The sequence below is a fragment of the Pinus tabuliformis genome, chromosome J, assembly GCF_031772625.1.
Source record: "Pinus tabuliformis cultivar Carrire ecotype Pingquan chromosome J, CPIR1, whole genome shotgun sequence".
Lineage (NCBI taxonomy): Eukaryota > Viridiplantae > Streptophyta > Pinopsida > Pinales > Pinaceae > Pinus > Pinus tabuliformis.
Window position 1 is genome coordinate 1,052,909,814 of NC_142295.1, and position 22,758 is coordinate 1,052,932,571.

At 33.4% G+C, this 22,758-nt stretch overlaps 1 protein-coding gene across 5 annotated transcripts; it reads right to left on the reverse strand.

The window, feature by feature from the left end:
- Positions 1-1,668: 1,668 nt before the first annotated feature.
- LOC149230542 (uncharacterized) lies at positions 1,669-9,121 on the reverse strand. Of its 5 annotated transcripts, none has more exons than XM_089379019.1 (6): positions 8,873-8,891; positions 6,398-6,500; positions 5,202-5,687; positions 4,875-4,924; positions 2,561-2,761; positions 1,669-2,456 (listed from the first exon to the last, which is right to left on the reverse strand). In XM_089379019.1, the coding sequence occupies exons 3-6, from the start codon at positions 5,649-5,651 to the stop codon at positions 2,357-2,359; spliced, it is 801 nt and encodes a 266-aa protein (XP_089235145.1). In that variant the 5' UTR covers positions 5,652-5,687; positions 6,398-6,500; positions 8,873-8,891; the 3' UTR covers positions 1,669-2,356. The 5 variants fall into 5 exon arrangements, with proteins under 5 accessions (XP_089235145.1, XP_089235144.1, XP_089235146.1 ...); XM_089379018.1 differs by lacking the exon at positions 8,873-8,891 and adding an exon at positions 8,529-8,853; XM_089379020.1 differs by lacking the exon at positions 6,398-6,500 and having other exon boundaries at positions 8,873-9,121.
- Positions 9,122-22,758: the final 13,637 nt, after the last annotated feature.

Here is a 22,758-nt window from a genome sequence, read left to right on the forward strand (position 1 = left end):
TCAACAGCTAATCAAATAACTTTATCAATACAACATATACCTAATATATTTAAATGCAACTTATATATAATGTAATTAAATATAACACAAATACCAAAATTTTACATGACACATTCATCAATTAAATCCATCCCTAACCCTTCATATCATAATATTGACACACCACAATTTAACACTACATATCATAATAAAGATACACTGCAATTTATTATTAAAGAGTATTATTTCCATAATTTATATAGATAGCATTATCAGTCAACGCCACTCATTTAGTGGTTAACATTGAACACATGAACCAAAACAAGGTGCAAACATGATCCAAATGTACCTAAAAATATAGGTTGTTATAGTTTCTCTTTGAGTAATATCGACAGATTTATTTCCTCTTTCTTTTTCATTTTTTTGTGTCCGAATAACTCTTGTTTTTAATGGCATAACCCTTTTATATTTATGAATTATGGGCACACGTTCCTTCTTTGTTCATGAATCCTGTAATCTATAAAGAGCTCTCCATTTTGAAGAACTTGGGTACTAACACATTAGGATTAAGATTGTTTATTAAAATTAATAAAAAAAATTAAGCTAGACTGGTTAAATTTTTTAAGTTAGAGCTACTTGAGCAGAGTACAAGTTACTCATTTTTAGCCATTTAAAATCAATAATTTTTGTCCAAACCTTATTTTATGTCAAACTAGGGAATAAGAATGACCTGGGGTATATGATATATGCATCATTAACTCATGCCGCAACATATTCAAGACACCCCTAAAAATACAAACTGGGCTTCCCTAAAAATACAAAATACAAACTGGGCTTCCCTAAAAATACAAAATACAAACTGGGCTTCTGCATTTTAGGTAAAGCCACTTTGGACCAAACATGTCACTAATGCGATTGAAACATACATGAGGATAATTCCTTATTTCAACCATCCAAACTAAACCCATGGGAAAATTTTTCCAAAACTACACTAATCAATTTGCTAATTTTAACAAATAATGAATCTCAACACTAATCCCTCCATCTTTTCCCAATGACTTAGGAACTAAGTCCTAAACTTGAACCATTCTGTGAATAAAGCATCGATAAATAAGTAGAAATAAATCAAGCTTATATAGAAAACAATCTGGATGATTAATAAGACTATCCAAGCGACTATTGGAAGATCTGTGACAAGCTAAATCAAAAGTTTGGATCCGATTGTCAATCGTTCATTGGTAAGTTGGAAGTGACCCAATTTGAAATCTTTCAGACACCTCATTTGAAGCAGCGGTAACCCTTATAGCTGGTATTGGCACCCAATGCTGTTAATTGTTAATCATCAAATAACTTTAGGAAGAAAGGATGAATTCATTGTGAATAATTATTGGAAGGCTATCTAATAAAAATACCAATAATATAGCTATGCCGCCTAGAAATGATCTAAGTGGACAAATTTGTAGCATCAATGACTTCCAATGAACACGCCGAGATGAAAAATAAATAGACATACTGCATACGATCATTTGACATACAGTCCACAAGGAACTGTTCAAAATTGTAAACCTAAATTCTGCTAGCAATCAAAAGTCTGGCCCTTTTCCATCATTAGAAGTATCTGATTAACGAAATCAAGCCCTGCATTTTGGTTGTAATAGCCACATCATATCACATTGCAAGTACCATTGATTCATTATAAGATTGCAATAGCCACGATTCTGTAATTACTTTATGGATGCAATAATACATGAACCCAACGGGTTGTTGGATTGACAGACTGAGTAAATGTCAGGCTTACTAGGAATTTCCACTATTATCATCAATATTACAGGGTTGTATCAATAATGAAACCCTTCCATTAAAGTGGCCACAATACATACTAGACCCTTCTGTCGTTGTTGTGGGTAGAGTTCAACCATACTAGACCTTCCTGTTGTTGTCGTGGACAGAGTTCAACTATATTTGTAGATTAGAGAATAGAAATCAATAAGAATGCGCCTTCTTACCAAAAGAATGGCCCCAGGTTCCTGTACGAACTTGCTTGTTCGAACCACACTTGGAACTCCAAAGAAGGAACTCCAAAGAATAGAATTAGTAATTCCCCAACTAGAATGCCAAGCTTTGCATTAAAAAGCCCTTAAATAAGCTTTAGCTCTACGAAGACTGTGGAAGAGCTTTTGCAATAATATTAACAGCCAATTCTGTAGCTACTCTTCCATGAGAGAGACTAGAATAGCCAACTCGATTCACATGTCAGTCCAAAGGCAGTAAACCGCAGTCAACCGAAAACTAAGCCAGTGTATCTTGTGGTGCAGAATAAGATCAGTGGATATCTGAGACTATACAGAGTTAGTTGTTGAAAGCAATTGCAATAACATCATGATAAAATAGGGATCCTCGTATTCAAGCAATCTTCAGTAGGGTTGTCAATAGTATTGTTGTCATTCCAAAGTCTTTGGCGCCATGCAACACCACACCTTGTAAATTGATATATAATACCATGTGTAAGAAATAGTAATAGATTGAAATCATGTTACAAGACAACAATGCTGGTTACCCAAATTAATGTGAAATTGCTTACCGATGATTTTCTTTGTGAAACATTTGCTTGCTTGTGGCTGCTGATATGAGATGGAGTTCCTTGAACTGTTGCCGGGACCATACCAGCTCCTGTTTGCTTCTCTTCTCGCCTTTTGTTAAATATGTAAGTAAAATCATCTGCAGATGTTGGATCCTTCTCATTCCAATCGCCAAACTTGGGCAGAGGTGCACTTCTGTCAGGCTGCACCATAAGAAAAGAACCCAAATATTGGCAATTCAACTAACATGGAAATTGGCAGGCTTGAATACTTCAAAGAAAGTACTTAAGTTTTTTGGATTAGGCTCCCAAACTGCCTAAACAAAAATACACCTCACCAGTAAAATGCATATCGGGATTGCTACAAACTTGCGAAGGTACATCCTTAAATTATTATTGAAAGACATGTATCTCAACAATTATGCAAGAAAGATGAAGAATTGCAGACGATATACTGGAGTCCTAAAATATATTAGTGGCAGTAACCATCTAAACACAAAACCAGCCATATTTATAACAGACGAAGAGAAAAAGCTTTGATTTGATTGCAAACATCTCTTTTTCAATTAAGAAGGGCAAAGTTATCTTATATCTCTATCTATAAAACTCGAAGGAAAAAAATGTAGCCAATTTATTACTGTAAGAATAGCTCCATAATGCTGAGTTATAGTAGCAATAGTTGGCATTTAATACTATGTTGAAAATATTCAAATTCATGTTCATAAAATTTGAAATTTCACAGATGAACCAAAGTTGAGTTCTTAAAAAAGCATTCACACTATTAGCATGAGATATTATCACAGTCACGTGACTCAAACTCAGGAATGACTAAGCAAAATCTGAAGGGTAAGAATATGACCCGGACTTATAAGAAACTTAGGAAAACCTTGAAACAAATCTTGATTAAACCAGCTTAAATCCATCTTGATATATTAAGCACCTAGAGGAATCCAAAAGCAATGGAGGCACAAATTTCTGAGTTAAGATGCAAAAAAGAACTGGGTTAAGACAAATCTATGCTCATTTATTTTATTATTAGATTATTTTTTATTCTTATGATCCACATTTTATATTATTTTCATATTATAGTCATCTTTTGTTTTTCATTCATTTTTGCATTACATACCTCAAATTTTCTTTCAAATTACTTGTGTTGAATCTTCCAAACTCAAAATTCTCAAATGAATTCAATCGATTTGAGTGTTGGTCAAACCCACAATGTCTAGAAGAAATTGACCAGATTTGAGAGAGCTTGACCCAACCAAACAAAATCTTATCATTTCAGGGCCAAAAGGGAAACCGGCCGAGTACTGGGCAGACTCAACCTGTCCTGTTTCAACAGATGTTATCTTAAGGAATGAATGAAAATCCGAATAATGATCAATCCTGCATAAAGTTTGACATAAAAAAATCACTTTACTCGGCCACAATTACTCATGCTTAATTAATGACATAAGATAAACAGTCTCTTGGGTCATGCACAAGAAATCCAGAGCATTTATGCAGCAAAAGTAAGCTAGAGCTTTGAAATTAGAAGTTTCAGGCTTCAGCCTTGCAGCAACATGGATCTGATATTATTCAGTAGTATTAATGAATTGAGAAACTAGAAAATGCATTATTTATGGCTTACAAATGCCATCTTACTTTTTGAAACCACTAGGCTAAGTCACACAGTTCAGGTTTGCGTTCAGGTTTAGCAACAATTAGGTTTGGTTTGAATTTTTATTTTCCGAAAAGGTTTTCTATGAAGTTCAGCTATATACATATATATAGAGAGATAGAGAGAGACACAGACACAGACAGAGATAAACTTTAAAATAAAATATGACATAAAATAGTAAAAATCAACATCAATAAACATAAAAAATGTTGCGATCAACATGGAAGCTACAAAGATAAATTAGGAGCTTGAACTGTAGCACGAGGTTTATAAAGGATAGGGAATAGACAGGAGGTCTCAGTCAATGCCCATGAGATTTGACCAGCCTGAACAAGCTTCAATTGTTTTTTAGGTATGCCAAATTTCGAACCTCAAGGTTGAAGTTTGGCAAACCTTGTGACATGGCTAGTAGGTTGCAGGCAACTTTCAACCTATCTCTCCGAAGGTTTTTGGTGCTTGTGTGCATGATTTCTCTACTTTATTAAGCATTTTTCAGGGTTGTGTGGTAGTTAACAGGGATGGATATGCCTGAAATCATAGCCGATGATAATCATAATCTAGGGGACAGCCAAGGATGTATTAAGTATGGGGAGTTCACATTTCCAAGGAATATCAAGGCATGAGGAGATGTGCACAAATAACAAAAGTTCAGCTTACCAAGGTACCACCGAAATAATTCCCATCTCACTAGGTGCAGCAACCAAACCCTGAGCATAGTAAAAAATGATGGTGCTTTCTTTCAGTTTCTTAAATTCAGTTACATAACCTCATGAAACTAGAGAATTTTTTCAATGGCAATATTTTCTTTACAATTTACAGGCAAGTAGACATTTCAAAAGACAAAACTATGATTGGTTTTCTTCAGATACCTTCATGTTGTATTTTGTAGGAATAGAGGTCCATATAATCATGGTTATGTACCAGTTCCAGTCATTCTCACTTTGCATATCCACATTATAGGAAAACAAGTGTGCAATCACTTACAGTTTCATCAGGTCGAGTGTTTGCTCCCATCTTAGATCGCCTAGGTGTCAAAGGTGCAAACACAGTTCCTCCTCCTTCTGAAGCATTCCTCTTTCGAGCAGGGGATGTTGCTTGGAGTTTGCTCCCCTGCCTTCCATGATAACTGCGATGCAATGGAGACTGACCCTGTCCATGGTGGTGATGCCCCTTAGTACCATGCTCTGAGCTCCCATTCTCAGGGTTTTCATTTAGCCCTTGTGTTGGTGAATCTGCAATTTTTGGCTTCAAAGGAGCACCACCATTAGTAGCACTGCGGACGGAGTGTCGATGAAATGGTGACTCACCAATTGATCTCCTAGCAGGGGATTCAGAATATTGATAATGTGATGGAGATTCATGGTGCATATAATCAATAGCTTCCCTACCAGAAGGCCTTCTAGGCTTAGGCTTCGTGACATACACACCATTCATGTCTGGGGAACTTATTTTCTTGGGATTTGGTCCTTGCTGCAAGCCACAACATGAGAGAAGCCTTTTAAACATGTAAAATGAAGAGAGCATGTGATGCACATGCTTGTGCTTGCATGGCAGAGTGCACATTGTACATGCTCCCCTAAGATATAAAAGTGGTTTCACAAAACGCAAAGTGCTCTCTCTAATCTATTTTGAGGTGGCGACTAAATGTAAAACATTTAATGAAGCAAAACTCAGGAGAAATAAATAGGAAGGCAAGAAGTATGGCTGAACGAAATGCTGTCCATATTACCAACTAGCTTAAATTTTGGAATCAAAGACCAGATCTCAGTCAAGTACCTAGGTGTACAAAGGTTCATGTAAAGATCAAAAACAAAAGAATCCAATTCATGTCATAGTGTTCTCATTTTACAAATCTTAGAGCAGTTGATACTGCTATGCTTCATAGGCCAAGGCATCTGAGTGGTCTACAATCACAATATTTTTCTTTAGAAAAGAATGCATCTTACATTACAATAACAAACAATATGATTACATTTGACATATCATGGTTCGACTAGGTGGTAGTTAAGTTGGCTCCCACTCCAACCATATCTGAGCAAAGCCACCACCTGAACTCCACAATCAACAGAATCTGTACCTTTCACATACATGCCTATCCTAGCGGAAAAATGCATGTCTAAATCAGCTTCAAAAGCATTAAACTCCTCAAGACAGGGGTTAGCTGTGTTGTCAAAGTTTACCTTGCAGTAAACTCCTCAAGGCAGGGATTAACTGTGTTGTCAAAAGTTACCTTGCACCTTCACTTATAGCAATAACATTTTAAGCAGCTAACAATCTCCCAAGCTACATGAAAATTTCAGATAGATCTATTCAGATCAACAACGTCAGGATAAATATAATTGCACACATAAAATTGCGGCCAAATCAGCAAAACTGCACACATATATTTAAATACAGTTCCCCTCAGTATGCACACAATTTTTTTTAATATATATAATCTTGACTCTTCTATAATATCCAATGAGAACAGTAAGAACCCTATGACTGAAATCCCTGTGAAGAATAATGTTCAATTCCACAACACTAAAAGGATATCTTGTAATAGGCATAAGAAGAAAAAATTTACCATTATTGGTCCACTTTATAGTTTGCTAGAAATTGCTAATATGCTTAATGGAAACACTGGAAACTCAAGATGCAGGCCTCATTATTTACAGTTCTCTCTCTAAATGTAATTCAAACATGCCACTATGGTAGCAAAACTTACGTGGTCTGAATGGTCAGTCATGTCTGCTTTATCATGGGAAACTATTTCAAATCAAGGTCTCGAAAATGATGGTTGTGAGCTAAGAATGGGTTCCTTAATATTGACTTATAATAAAGGGACTAGAGACTAGGGATGCTCCACACTGACGGTCACGGTAAATTATTTAAAGTATGATATCTTGCGCAGAGTAGTTTGAATTTGAATTCTTTTGAAGTTCAGAAATTTCAAATCTTCAAAGTCAGGTGACATCTGTCGAATACATGCTCAAAGAATTCTCAAGAAGATACAATGCAAAGCTGCATCGAAATTTATCCTGATAAAAAGCATTTTTAATGGCAGTTCTAAAGCTTAGCATGCAGGTTTTCACAGTTGGACATGGTATCAATTTTTTTGGTTGAATCTGTGTGAGATATTTTCATCAATGTTTCAAGTGAACACATCAGACATCCATCAGGAGGAGCACTTAGGTCATTCACCAAAAACAGAAATATAGAAGCAATGGGTAAAGTGCTCCACGAGTATGGGTGATGTGTTGACTTGACATGTTGGCTCACAAATTTCTCATGGAGATTCAAGCAAAAAAAACATTGTCAGTTTAAAAGCTGTCAAGTCCATGTAAATTCCAACGATATTTTTCTACTTTGAGTTGGCAAATCTCAGGGATCAAATGTAACTTTGATGCTTATTAGGTACCCATTTGCTCAATGTGGCTTGAGAGGCTCAGACACAATCATCCAGTGCAGCATAACAATCACATTTAGTTTAGCATAAACAACTATAAGGGGTAACTAAGTTCATGTACCTGATTCTTCATGAACTTCGGGTGAACTTGAGATAGGCCCATTGGTTGAACCTAATATTGATAATTATTTGAAGGATCAACTGAAAACTTTCGAACAAAGTCTTTTCCCTTATCTATGGATTTTTAGTTTCCTAAGATAAAACCAACCTCCAATCCGCGGTATAGCAAAACCAACCTCCGAAACTGCAACACTTACACCTACAAATCCTATTTTAACCATATTTTCTAAGAGAGACACAAACTTAACACGTATTTAACTTCTAGCTCTTAATATTTTCATATAATACATGAATTATCCACGCCAACAAAATGGGTCAACTATCCAAGTTAACATCAAAATGGATTACTAGGTAACCCCTACCATCTCCCTTCTGAACAGCATTGTTGGGTTCTTTTGGAGAGCCTGTGGATGGAGTTACTGGATTAGGATGGTCAGTGGGAGCAGTCCTTAATGGGCACACAAAAATTATTCAAAATTTGTCATTACTAAAAACCCTCTCTAAACATGGTGAGGGCATGCATACTTAATAAGCATGGAGATGGGTTTGCGCAAACCCTGAGCTTCACAAACTCAAAAAATGCATATATAAAAAGTATTTGAGGATTGAATCTATAAACAAACATTAAAGGACTGAATATTTATTCACAGACAATATAAACCTCATATGTGGATTGAATCTTAAAACAAACATTGAAGGACTAAAAATCTATTCACAGGCAATACAGGTTTCTTAAAAACAAACATTGAAGGACTAAAAATCTATTCAAAGGCAATACAGGTTGTTGTTGCCAGAAGACTCACCTCCATGCCCGAATTCCCTAATAAGTTGATTCTTTCAAACCAAATGACCAACCGAGTTATCTTCAGTTGTTTACAGACTCAAATCAGTGACAGAAAAATCTTCTTCTAAAACATAAACCCACATCCAAAACCATCTCAATTCTCATAACAATCTTTTTTGGAAAAAGGTAGAGCACAAACGATGATGTTGCAGCTTAAAATATACAAAAACAAATATCTGTAGCCATAGAGAAACCACCAAGTTCTTTAACCGAACCTGTCATGTCACATAAAAATAAAAAGCCCACATACAATTACGATTTCAAGGCAAACCACTTAAGGGACCACAAATTTAAGAAATTCACCAACACAACTCAGAGAGGCGGCCGCCGCCAATGGGAGGGAGTACTGGGAATCTTTTCGGACCGAGGAGGAAATGCGGACATGATTGCAATGGATAAATGTTTAAGAAATTGGACTTTTGAAATGTAAATCGGCCCACGTGGGCCTACGGCATACTCAGGTCTGGAATCGTTTTTTAATTTTCTGAGGATTTCATGGCTAGTGTGGAGCCTTTGGCCATTGATGACACTTGCCTTTCATTGCTTTTCCTTGTTCAAGTTGGACTAGACCTAACACCAACGAAGTCCTAGCCTGCCCATAAGGATTGTCTTGCTAAATCTTCTCAACTACTTATGATTTGGAATCTTGTCTACCCTATGCCACCAAAGGATGGGGATGTTAGTTGGTTGAGTCGGTGATCACGGATAGCATGAGTTGACTCTCAAATGTCCTTCAGCAACTCTTGAGGTTACTTGGGGTTTTGACTAAGGGGCAGGTCATCCCTAGGTTGGGGCGTCGGTGATGTTAAAAATTAGTTATGTGGGGTTGGGAACACGACATGCACATAAGAATGAGGAGACCTATATGATTTTTTATTTTTATTTTTAAATTTATATATATAATTTTAATAATAAAAATAAAATGTAATTATTGAAATGTAAATTAGTGAGTTTGTGTGGAGTTTTGTCTCTTTCAGTGTTTAAGTTTAAATCTCATGAAGAGGAGTTGATTACGCAAGTCATTTGGGGGAAATAAAAAATGTGAAACTGGTCCAAGTAGTAAACTAGAATATGTTGAATTGAGGCTTCTGTGACCCATATCAGGTTTACGAGAAATTCTTTGGCGTAAATCACAAGATAAATTATTTGTCGACGAGTTTCGAACCAACAAGTGTGGTTCATCGTCCGGATAAGTTGAAGAAACAGATCCAGCTTAGCATGTTAAATAGTCTGAGCAGATACTCCAACGGCTATCTTGACTAACGGCTAATTTTGACTTTAGAACCAGAGTCAAGATTTAATGGAAATTAGTTAAATTATGTGAATAAATAAAAATATAAAATAATTTAAAAATTGTTAAAAGTTAGTTAGAAAGTTATTAAAAATTTATAATTTGTTTTTAAATGGGACTTAAAGTATAAATAATATGTATATATATACAAAGGTTAGTTAGAAACTTATTGGAATAATATACATAAAAATAATAATGAATAAAGTTTAATTACCAAAGTTATAAAAGGTAAAAAGATTTTATTTCATTTTAAATAAATAAATAAATTCAAATAACTAAATAAATAAATAAAATAATAAATAAATAAAAATAAATAAATAAATAATAATAATAAATGGATAGATAAATAAATAGTTCCAAAAAAGCACTAGATGATAAATGACTCAATAAATAAATATAACTTAACAAAAAAACTAATAATAATAATAAGAATGGAAATTAAATTAATTGATTAGAGTAAATAAATCAAGCGAGCGAAAAATAAAATAAATGAATAAATTAATTAAAATGAATAAAACAAGCGAGCGAAAATAAATAAATAAATAAAAATAAAAATAAATTAATTAATTAATTAAAATAAATAAATAATGAAAATTAAATAAAACAAGCGAGCGACATAAAATAAATAAATAATATTAAAAAAAAAAACAGAGTCGAAAAGAGAAACCCTAGGAGGAAGGAAAAAAAACCAAGGCGCTCGGGAAAAAACAGCGAAATAAAGGGGAACCAACGAAAGCAAGAAAGGGCCGGGATCCAGCCAACCCTAGTCTTGTAATTTACTCCGAAGAATTTCTCATAAAACTAGAATATGTAAATCTTTGTAAACTAAAAAATTAGAAATAGAGGAAGGCATAAAAAATGTGGTAAACTCGTCCATGTGATAAACTAGAATATGTAAATATTTGTAAACTAAAAAATTAGAAATAAAGGAAGGCATGTACATTTTTTGCATGTTAAGGAGTCAAATTGTTATATGAATGGGTTCTTTGTTTTTCAAATAAGGGAATCAAGAATCTCTTTCTAGGTTTTTTTCAAGACTCTAAATATGTGTATGCATTTAAAAGCTCATTTCAAACAATTAAAAATAGTCATTTCACAAGACTAGTAAAATATATAAATCTTTGCATACTATAAACTTCAAAATGATAAAGTAGAATATGTAAATCTTTGTAAACTAAAAAATTAGAAGTAGAGGAAGGCATGTATACATTTGCATGTTAAGGAGTCAAATTGTTAAATGGATGGGTTCTTTGTTTTTCAAATAAAGGAATAAGGAATCTCTTTCTAGGGTTTTCAAGCATCTAAATATGTGTATGCATTTAAAAGTGTGATCGAAGAACTAAAAATAGTGGTTTTACCAGAATGGTAGAATATGTAAATATTTGTAAACTAAAAAGTACAGAAATGCATGTACACTTTTGCATGTTAAGGAGCCAAATTGTTATATGAACGAGTTCTTTGTTTTTCAAATAAGGGGATCAAGGATCTCCTTCTAGGGCTTTTCAAGCCTCTAACTATGTATATGCATTTAAAAGTGCGTTCAAACAACTAAAAATAGTGATTTCACAAGAATGATAGAATATGTAATTATTTGTAAACTAAAAATTTAAAAGTAGAGGAAGGCATGTACACTTTTGCATGTTAAGGAGTCAAATTGTTATATGAATGGGTTCTTTGGTTTTCAAACAAGGGGATCATAGATCTCCTTCTAAGATTTTTCAAAACTCTAAATATGTGTATGCATTTCAAACAACTAAAAATATTGATTTCACAAGAATGGTAGAATATGTAAATTTTTTAAAAGTAGAGGAAGGCATGTACAATTTTGCATGTTAAGGAGTCAAATTGTTATATGAGTTCTTTGTTTTTCAAACAAGGGGATCATAGATCTCCTTCCAGGGTTTTTAAAAACTCTAAATATGTGCATGCATTTAAAAGTGGATTTCAAACAACTAAAGATAGTGATTCCACAAGAATTGTATCTCATACAACAATTAGACTTTGCCCAAATGATAATGTAGAACATGTAAATTTCTATAAACTAAGAAGTGAGAGGTAGATGAAGGTATGTACAATTTTGTATGTTAAGGAGTCAAATCGTTATATGAATGGGTTTCTTGTTTTTCAAATAAAGAGATCTCTACATTAATATTTAGCATCTAGTTAGATTATGACTTTAAATTCAATTAGATTAAATCACTATTGTTTTTAATATGGAGGGGTCATTTTTCTTTTAAATAAGAAAGTCTCATTCATCAATGTTTGGCATTTAGTTAGATTGTGATATTAAATGAGATTATTAATATTGTTTAATTTTATGAGAAGTTATATACTTTATTGTATTTCTATATAAGATTGATTATTAAAATATTTTAATTATGAATTTAACATTCCAAAATTTATGTATGATTTTTTTTCGTCATAATATTTAAAAAGAAAACTAACTTTCTATTAGTTTATATTATTAAAGATCATAGAAATTGACGTTGTTATTATTATTAGTAAACTAATTAATTAGGAATTTAACATTAATAGTGACTTTAACAATATTAATTATATTTCATAAACTGGCTTGGTCAAAGTGACTAGTTCCATTTTATTACCCAAATATGTTAACTCTTTGCCTCATTTTAACACTCCCATAGGAGTAACATTGATAGGAGGCTGGTGGTAGAGGCATTAACTACTTTTTTATCTTTTGTATTAGTGTCTACACCACACTTCTTGATCTTTAGTTGATGTTACATATTGATTCTTAATTGATGCTTGTGAGTGATTATTCATCTCTAAATGTTTCACCTTGTAGGTTTATTGTTCTTCTACTTTTCAATCTAAAAGACCTTTACTTTTGAACAAGAAGTCGAGAAGTCACTACAAGCCCCTACTCAAAAAAAAAATTGTAACAAAAATCAATATGTTCATAATCCAAGAATTATTTCTATTTATGATTCTCACACTTTAACATAATTTTCTAAGAAGCATTTGCTAAAATGATATAAATGCAAATTTAGGCAAAGGTGGTTGTGGTCACCTTCTTAGTCCTAATACAAAAGTAAAAGACCTGCCCAAGGCTTTATCGATCATTGAAAAGGATGTTATCTCTAATACTCAAAGGGGACATTAAACATTATTACCTAAAGTGGGACTTTTAATAATAGCCTTGAAAAGGGATATGGATTGAGTGTCGGCCATATCATGAAGAGGTTAACATTGTCCATAGCCAAAAGTCGTTACTAATAACTTGTGTTCTATCCAATTTGTTAAAAAAAATAGAGTAAAAAAAGAAAATTTTAATATGGAACAAAAAATTATGGCACAATCTAACCATTATCTATTTTAACTTTTTAGACTAACGAGATAATTTTTTATCATTTTAATTTTAGTTATTCAAATTGTATTTTCAAATGCATAAATAGATTCAACACCTTAAAAAAATTCTAAATTCTAAAAACACTTAAACTATACAAATTTTACAAATCAACCCCCTGCAATTCATATTCCTAATAAATATTAAACCAAATTAATTTAAAGATAATAATAATACTAAAACAACCATAAAATATGCGAAATTCTCTCCACACACCCACATATAAAATATAAAAATTCTCACTCCAAATGATTATCACACCACAAGCCCTAAATTCACACTGAAAGAAAACTATTTTTCAAGGAAGATTAACCTTAAACTCAAAAGTAAGATATTGAAGTCCCTTTTGACAGTGAAAGAAAGGCATCATTCTATTTCAAGACCACCTTACATAGGATTATCATGATTTAACGTTTCCTAATTGCCAAAGGTTTCTAAAGGCAAATCAAGTATAGGAATCTTATCACATTAACTTGAGGTAACCACTTGGTAAGTGCTCAAAAGAGCACGCATGGTGCTTATTTCCACGGTTTTTTACTAAAGGTAGCCAATTAAGAATTTTACCTTCGCTCTCAAGAAAGAAGGCAATCATCAAGCATGTTGACCCACTTAAGATAGTTGAATTCATTTCCACTTATCACTCATTGTAGTTAGGAAAGTTATGTCATTGTCCCACAACTTGTCCATTATATTAAGTGTGGGACAGTTAAAACCTTTTCTTGTACATGTGATCTTTTCATCATGTCATTATATATAGAATGTGTGTGGGTGGAGATTCTATTTGTCATTTATTATAATATAAATAAAATTATTATTTTTAAAATTAGTATTTAAAATAATTAATTAAATGACAAGGTAAGTTTGAATTATTTTATATATATAACTAATCTTTTTGGACTCTAAATCTATATATAAATTTAGAAATACATATCAAGTAATAAAAAATATTGATGACAAAAATATAAAAACATAAAACAAATACTCACACTAAATTAAAGTCTGCATAGTCAACGATGTGCATTTTGTAGTCTAGAAAAAACCTAAAATTATGAGGTGGGAGTTTGGATTATCAATGGTGTACATCCTATAGTCTAAAAGAAACCTCAATTTTGAAAATATGTGTAGCATAAAACCAAATACGGTTAGTGGGTAAAGTTAAATATGAAGGGTTTTAAAAGAATTCCTCATCATTGATAAAGAGGTTAGTTTAATACTTAAATCATAATTGCATTTAAGTTTATCTTAATAGAAAAGATTATATGTGTGACTCACTATGTATTAATGTGATGTCACTAATGTTGTATGGATAGTGAAATGAAGTTTGCATACTCAATGATATTGGTATATTATTATTATTTTATTTAGTATATTATTATTATTTAAATAAAATAGTTATTTATGAATATATATATCTACTTTACAAGAAATTTGTTAGATATTTTTTTGTTAAATACAAATATAAACTATATTGTTATAAGAGATATTTACAACCTTAATAAAATTTGTAAAAACAAAATTTTGATTTCTTTTAAAGATCTTATAAAAGACAATATATTTATTTGTTCGAGAGTTATAGACATGTTTCATATACATAAGTATAATCATATAAAATTAAAAATAACTAAAATATTTCATTAATGTTTAAAAGGGAATTATTAGTTGAGGATGATCTAAATATGCATTAGGTAAGTTGAGCAAAAGTACATCAATTGGCAAAGCTTTTAAGAGGAGGAAAACTGGAATGCTCATGATTTGTTTATCACCTTCATATAATTAATCCAATATGCCACTATATCAAGCCTTCAAGTCACGTATGGAGAAAAAATTGATTGGCTAACAAACTACTTAAAATGTCAAGAGATCAAAAGGCAGAGGTGTCGCTATTTCCCCCCATCTGGACATCCACTTCTCTGGCTTTCTTTTTTACTTCTCCCTCTATATTAGTACATGCATTGTGTATCTTGAGGAAAGAGAGTCGTAGAAGACTATGATTAAGTGTGTCGATCTTACATTCACATATTTGGACCAATTATTTAAGTTCTTTGATGTTGGAAAAGAAATGGTTGATGTTACAAAACAACATTGAGAATCTTATCTAGAGATGGATTCCTCATGGGTTAGGAAGATGAACTGCTGTTGAAATTAGGGATTCTTGGTGAATATAATGAATTTGGAAGAGCAAGCCCAAGTAAGTGACAATGTAGAAGATGTAATATTGCTTTTGTAAAGGTTGTTAAGATTTATGTTTCAAAACTTCATCAGAGATATGTTAATGTAACTACCCCTCCCACATTTACCTGTTTTTATAAGTTTTCCAGGGTAAACATGAACCGAGTGATACTATGACATGACCTGACCTCTAAGTTCTAGTGATGGAAGTGGGACCTACAACCGACAACTTATTGGGCATCCCTCGGGGACTACAGATCACTCAGGAGCCTGAACCACCCGAGGTGATCAATCCTGAGCTAGAACTCTTTTTCACTAACTTAAATTTATAATTGCACCCGTAACACCTCATGCATGCGATTATGAGGCTATGATTGCACCCAAAAGCTTGGCTGCCATTGGTTATGACCCAAATTCCTCAGTTTTGTGTTAGCAGTTCCGAGATCTATGCGACTTTTCCAGGCTAGCCTCAAGACCACTGCCTAGAACTACCTATAACATTCCAGAATCATGATTAAGATGATAACAATGCCAACCATTCAAAAATTGAACAAGATCTTGACCTAGACATGCCTAGTACATGATAGACATTTCGTCAAACATATGGTAAACATGAAATCTACAAGTCATGAATGCATATTTGATAATAAACTTCTGAACTTCATCTGAGAATCACCAAGAAGGCTCAATTCCCTCTCAAGCCAGCTAAAAAAACACTTTTTAGCCCATGCATTCATAAACCATTCAACAAACTATCAAATCATGAACAAGAACCATAGCTTGAGCACATCATAGAACCATGTTTATAACCAACATATAACCAGAATAGAAGCCATGACAAATCAGCCATAAAATCCACATAATAACAAGTCCATGTGCTCATTAATTACATTAAGAAAATAACTCGTATTAACTTATGCAGAATCCAACCAAGTCAAGGACTTCCTTATACCACCCAACCATAGATTGGGCTCAACTAAATCTTTCTTTCAACCAATCACGCCTATGCCATATTCTAAGCATGAATGTGGGATCTCATTGATAAACCAAGACATAACTAAACAGGGACTCCAGAGGTTAAACCACCTCCACCCTCAAGCTATCATGATCTCACCTAAACCATGTTAGAAATTAAATAACAGAGAAATGGAATACATAAAATATTGCAAAAAGAAAAATATGGAAACGCATAAAACAAGAGAGACATAGATATATGTGGTTCACCTAATCTGGGTTATGTCCATAGAGAAACAAACAATCCTTCCTTTTATATTATCCATCAAAATGAAGAGATACAACCAACAACAGATCAGTTGTAATTTCTTCTTCTCTCTCACACTGTCTCCGCTCTCTTTCTCGCTCAGAACCATAATACACAGTCATAATAGAATTCCCTCATATAAACCGAGGGTTACCTTATAGGGAAAAAAAAAACCTTAAAATAACATAACTTCTATCGTCAGATCATCTGCCTAATGAACGACCTAGATTGGCTATGAAATTACAATATTTTACAAGGCAATTTTTTATCTATTTTTAGCTTTGGGGGCGCTGCCCCTGAACCCCCTCTAGGGGGGGCAATCATACGGTCGGCGTTGTCACCTCTTTAGAAACAAGGATCCAACGCAGCCAAAAAAAACCTTTGAACAATCACGAAGATAATCAGGCTTCACACCAACAAACCAGTCCCAAGATCACAAAACCAAACCAATCTTGGATGCCTCAAAATTCCTTCACTGTACCTTGAGAAGTTTTTTGTCTCCACCCACTTGTTGAGGGCTTCCTGAAGAAAACCATCTCCACCCCAACCCTTGGGATTTTCCTAAGACCATGTCACCCGAATCCAAAACCTTTCGGCAATCAAAAGCTCAACCAAGAATGAATCCCATCACACCATGGTTATCCAAGAAATGGCAAGGCAAGGCTAAAACCACTATTAAACCAATAAAAACCCATGCCAATGACAATAAACATAAAAAAAAATAACCAATGCATGTACCATGCATTCGAATCCGAGCATGCTAAATCTCACATGCACATTGTTACCTGAAATTCATAGCTAATTTATGTCCTTACTTGAAGTTTTCCCAAGCTTCCTCTTGCACTCCCTTTCTTTCCATTACTTGCTTGTCCAAGTGGTTGTTCTGTCTCCTTTGGTGAACGTGATCAAAAGCTAAGAAAAATTTGTTAATTGTTTCTCAGGTGCCTTCTTATTATTAACGTATCCTTTTTTCTTCAATTTCCTTCATTCTCTCTCTAATTTCCCTCGCATGTATATTTGTGCCTCTTCACCTTCCTTTTCTCCTATTTTCCTTTATTTCTCATAATTAAATGCCAATTATTGTCTCTTTTCCTTTTCCAAATTCCATAGCCATTAATAAAGCACGAGTGATGCCCACTATAATGTTTTCCCATCATTCAGCTTGGAATACATGTCCCATGACCTTGGTCTTTTTTTATTTACATGGAAAAACAACCTGATATTGTTACAATTAAGTTTAATTTGAGTTAGATGGGTAGACATAATGTAGGTTTAAGATAGTTAAAAAGGAGGGCATGATGCCTTACATTTTCTTACTAATGGAATACTCTTAGAGGTAGTCGATTGAGAAATATTTTTTTATGAGTCAATTGATAAGCAATCTAGGAATCATCATTAGTGATCACATCTTATCGATCCATGTAATAGTTGGAATTACTATTATCTTTCATTTCAGATAGAGAGGAATGTAAATAAATTGAAAATGAAGACAAAAAGTACTAACACCCACTAAACCAAGAGCTTAGTGAAAGGTAATTACCAGTACAATAGTTAGAAATGTGCCTTTGTTGGACACAAGGTGTTGGAAAATCAAAAAGACAGAAAGTTTTTCTTTATGTTGATAATTACTTGTGATATTCTTATGCTCTTATTAACTTTCTTGTGTTCTTATTTTATCTTAATTCATCAAGAAATTATCAAAATCATAACACGAAGATCAAAGACACCAGATGTAGGCATAAAGCCAGGGAAAACCCTTATCTAGGGGAAAACCCAACCAACAATTCTTCCTTCAATATTTTCACGAGATAACCTTAACCTAGACATAGACTTCCTCCAACCACCAATTCATCCCTTCCCTTATTTTGTAGATTATAACCTTGTAGCAACAACTTTGACCTTGATGCAACAACATATCTTTGCCCAGTAGCAGTAGAAACTTCGACCTAGTAGAAGCAGCACTTCGACCTAGAAGCAACATCACAATTTCCACCTAAATGCAACAACAAAAACTCAACATTAATGAAGCACTTCGACCTTCCAACAAGTAGACCAGTAAATCCACACATGTGAGAGAGAGAGACAACCCAGTAACTTTGATTCCCTTCTCCAGCAAATTTCCTTTTATTTCTTCTACAATTTCATATTCTTCTGCCTCCTTCTCTTGAATATCGAACTTATGTGAGTGATCTCCAAATGATTCGAACTACATTGTATATATAACCTCTTCTGGAGTTTGAATTACCCTCATGTAGGCCAACTTAATTAGGTAAGGGCCGACATGATGTGGAGGTGACAAATTATATATTTTACTCAATAATCATTCTTTTTACATGATTCAAAAGCCCAAGAAGGGTCTCATTAAATGGAGAATGACTCTAATGGCTTAATATAAAACCTAGAAGTCCTCAATGAGGACTTTGACCTAAAACATGATGACCCAAGCATGAAACCCATTCTTTAGTAAGTCATAATAGTAATAATAATAATAATAATAAATTCTTTTTCTTTATTTTGATAAATACATTTCATTATGACTCAAATATAATTATGAAGACCGAATGTAGTTACATTATTCAACACTCCCTCTTAACTAGGGAGGTATTCACAAGTACATGGAAGATCTCAGTACACATTAATCATGGAGAGTTTAGGCACACACGGTGCCACAAACTTGATTCTTGACCAAGGAAATCTATCTGGGTGGGACTAAGATAGACTAAAGCTTTTATCCTCTCTAGGTACCATCATGCTTACTTACAAACCATCAACCCAGGGAGCTAGGTGTCATGCAAGGTTAGAGATCTATGACCAACACCACCCTCCCTACTTCAAGACCTAAACACCAACACACAAGTTGGCCAGATGTCCTCCTAGGCATCTAGTAACATGCAATGCCTCAACACATAAAATATCTCTCGATCAAATAGATTGGTAACATTAATCATGCTTCCAAAACTTCGAGGAATTTACAACTTTATGTTGCTTCACAATTTACCACAGTAGGACTTAGAGGCTTTCCAAACAAATCTTGACAGAAGATTTCTCAATCATATAGCTTCATTTCTTACTTCACATGAAACAATATATTCTACAACTGGACCCTGCTTTCCTTCTTTCAACAACAACTCAATATACATTCTCCAATTTCTTCTTCAAGATATCCATCATGACTATAATATGCCCTCCCTCTCAACTTGGGAGATATACTCTTTCCTTTATCCAGGCTCCCTCTTAAATTAGAGAGATCAACATATTTTCCATAGCATCGGAGAATCTTTCATGGCTTCAATCCTTCTTATCAAAGTCATTTTGACCATCATCATTCATATAACTTCCTTCATCATGATTATCAATCAAACCAACTTTACTTACGAATATCTTCAAACTCTTGAAGATTATGTACCTGCAAAACTTAACCTGTAAGTACAACCAAATACATATATAGAAGCATGAAGTTAACTATATCATAATCATACAATAATGGAAACATTAGGCATCAAGCACCTAAACTTAGTTAGGTTCATAATTAGCAAGAAATACATAATTCCATACTTCAACCTCTAGCTCGAGTCCTATATCAAATCAGTAACTCAATCAAGATATCAGTCTCAATATTTCTATAAGAGATATGACAAAATTTTCTATGATATATTGCAAACCCTAGAAGCAATTTGAACAAGTATAGTTCTAGAATGCATCTAATAACTTTAGAATCTGTATGTTAGACTTCTACGAGGATTTAATGCAAGCCCTAGATTCAATACACTAAGTTTCAACAATCAAAACCAATCACAAAATAATCTAAGGTTTCAACAATATGACCAACCTATTTGTAAACCCTGTATTTTATCATCACATCATATCCTAGAATGCCAAACTTCGACTAGGGCCTAGTTATAAACCCTAGAATTTACATACTATGAGCATCAATGATTAGGTTAGCACATATACATATCTAGGACTTCATAGTCATGCACAAGCATATTAATGTCCATTAGGTAATCCCAATACATTTAAAGTCAGACATATAACGATATTGATTAGGCTAGTTTTTTTATCAGATGTACAAACATACAACTAGGATTTCATTCCTAGGATCTTACTTTAGATATTATAAGGGTTTTGCTCATAAACCCTAATTTACCAAAACCTCAAGGTCTATGAATGCATTACCATCTAACCCTAGAGGACTAGGGTTTCAACGATAATATTAAAGCCCCAAACATGACATTACCATCAAAACCCAAACACCAGTAACCCTAAGTAGATTAGGGTTTTTCAAATTGACATACCCTTAGGTTAGGGTTTTACAGAGAACCTTTTAGGGTTCCATAAACATGATGGTTTTAATGAGGTTAGATTCAATCTAATGATTGATCACCCAAATAAGAATCTATATCATTCAAAGGTCCTAGACATAACACTTATTAGTAATGTAAAGCAAAATTATTAGAATGAATGAATATACCTTTATCACGAAGAGAACAAAACTTATGATCTAGAACATAATTTTGAGTTGTTTTCTAGATAAACCTTAAATGATATCAATTCTAATAGAACTTCTATCATGCTTTGTCTTGTAAGATCTTCTTCATAGCCCTTGAACATATAAGCAAGATTTTCCTAAACAAGGAAAGTAAGAAAACAAATGTTATTAGTATCTAGTACAACCTCGTTTAGATAAGATAAGGAAACCAAATATAAAGATGATAATGCAAGGAATAAGATACTTTTCTTTGAAAATGGGTGAGGGCTCCCTCTCAATCCAATCTTGAGGGATACCTATAACTTTAACAAAAAAATTCAAAAAAAATTTCCAAAGCATGTTAAACATGTAAGTGTTAAAAATCAAAGTACAAAGAAAAACAATTCAAAAACTTAGATAAGAGGGACTTAGTAGTATAAATCCTTTATTTCCAATTCTTTGGTCTTGTTCTTCTTAGGAGATCCTTCTTAGAGAAGATTTTCTTGATCCCTATTTCTCTTTTTATTCCTCGGATTATCAAGACAATCATTTCTATAGTGACCCAGCTTGTGACAATTGTAGCATTCTATCTTCGATAGGTCTACCTTCCTTCTATACCCTTTAGACTTCTTGAAGATTCCTTTGTTCTTGTGATGAGCAGAATAGGGATTTGATTTTTTTTTCATTCTCTTTGTTGCTTACAAATGAAATTATGACTTCTTCTTGACTATATGCATTCAATAATTGTTCAAATGTAGTAGTTTCCTTCCAACTATTGATACCTGATGAAAAGGAACTCCAAGATGTTGGTAATCCTAGAAGTGCAGAGATTACAAGCTCCTTTTAAGGTATTATCTCATCTATTGCTTGGAGTTCATCTATGATTCTAGCTATTCTTACAAAGAAAGATGTCACAATGTCCTCCTTTGTCATCTTCATAGTTCTTAGTTCATTCTTAAGACTTGCAATTTGACCAAGATTTTTGATTGTGAATATTTTGGATAAGGTCTCATACATCTCTTGAGTGGAATCTATGTTGGATATATATGGGATGAGGTTGTCCTTTATTCCATCCACCATTAGGGTTATGGCCAATATCTTTGTTTCTCTAAAATTTTCCTTTCCTGCATCACTTGATTCATTTGTAGGCTTCTTTACTTTCCTTTGACTAAATCCAAGACTTTATTCTTCTCAAGGATGAGATTCATCCTCTTTTTTTCGTGCCTTGTGATTTGATGCTCCTTCTAATTTGTTTCCTCCCTTCATTAAGTTAGACATTGTTCTTGAAGATAGTAATCTTGACTTCTTATATGATCCTTTTCCTTGATGACCCTTATTCAAACTTCTTAAAGCTACTTTTTCTCATTTTAAAAGGTATTTAGGCTTCTGTTTTCCTTCTTCTTCACCTTAGCTTTGAAATCATGTTGGAAAATAAAAAAGGCAGAAAGATTTTCTTTATGTTGATAATTACTTGTGATATTATTATGTTCTTATTAAATTTATTGTGTTCTTCTTTTATCTTAGTTCATCAAGCAATTACCAAAATCATAATACGAAGATCAAAGACACCAGATGTAGGCGAACAGCCAGGGAAAAACCCCTATCTAGGGGAAAACCCAGTCAACAATTCTTC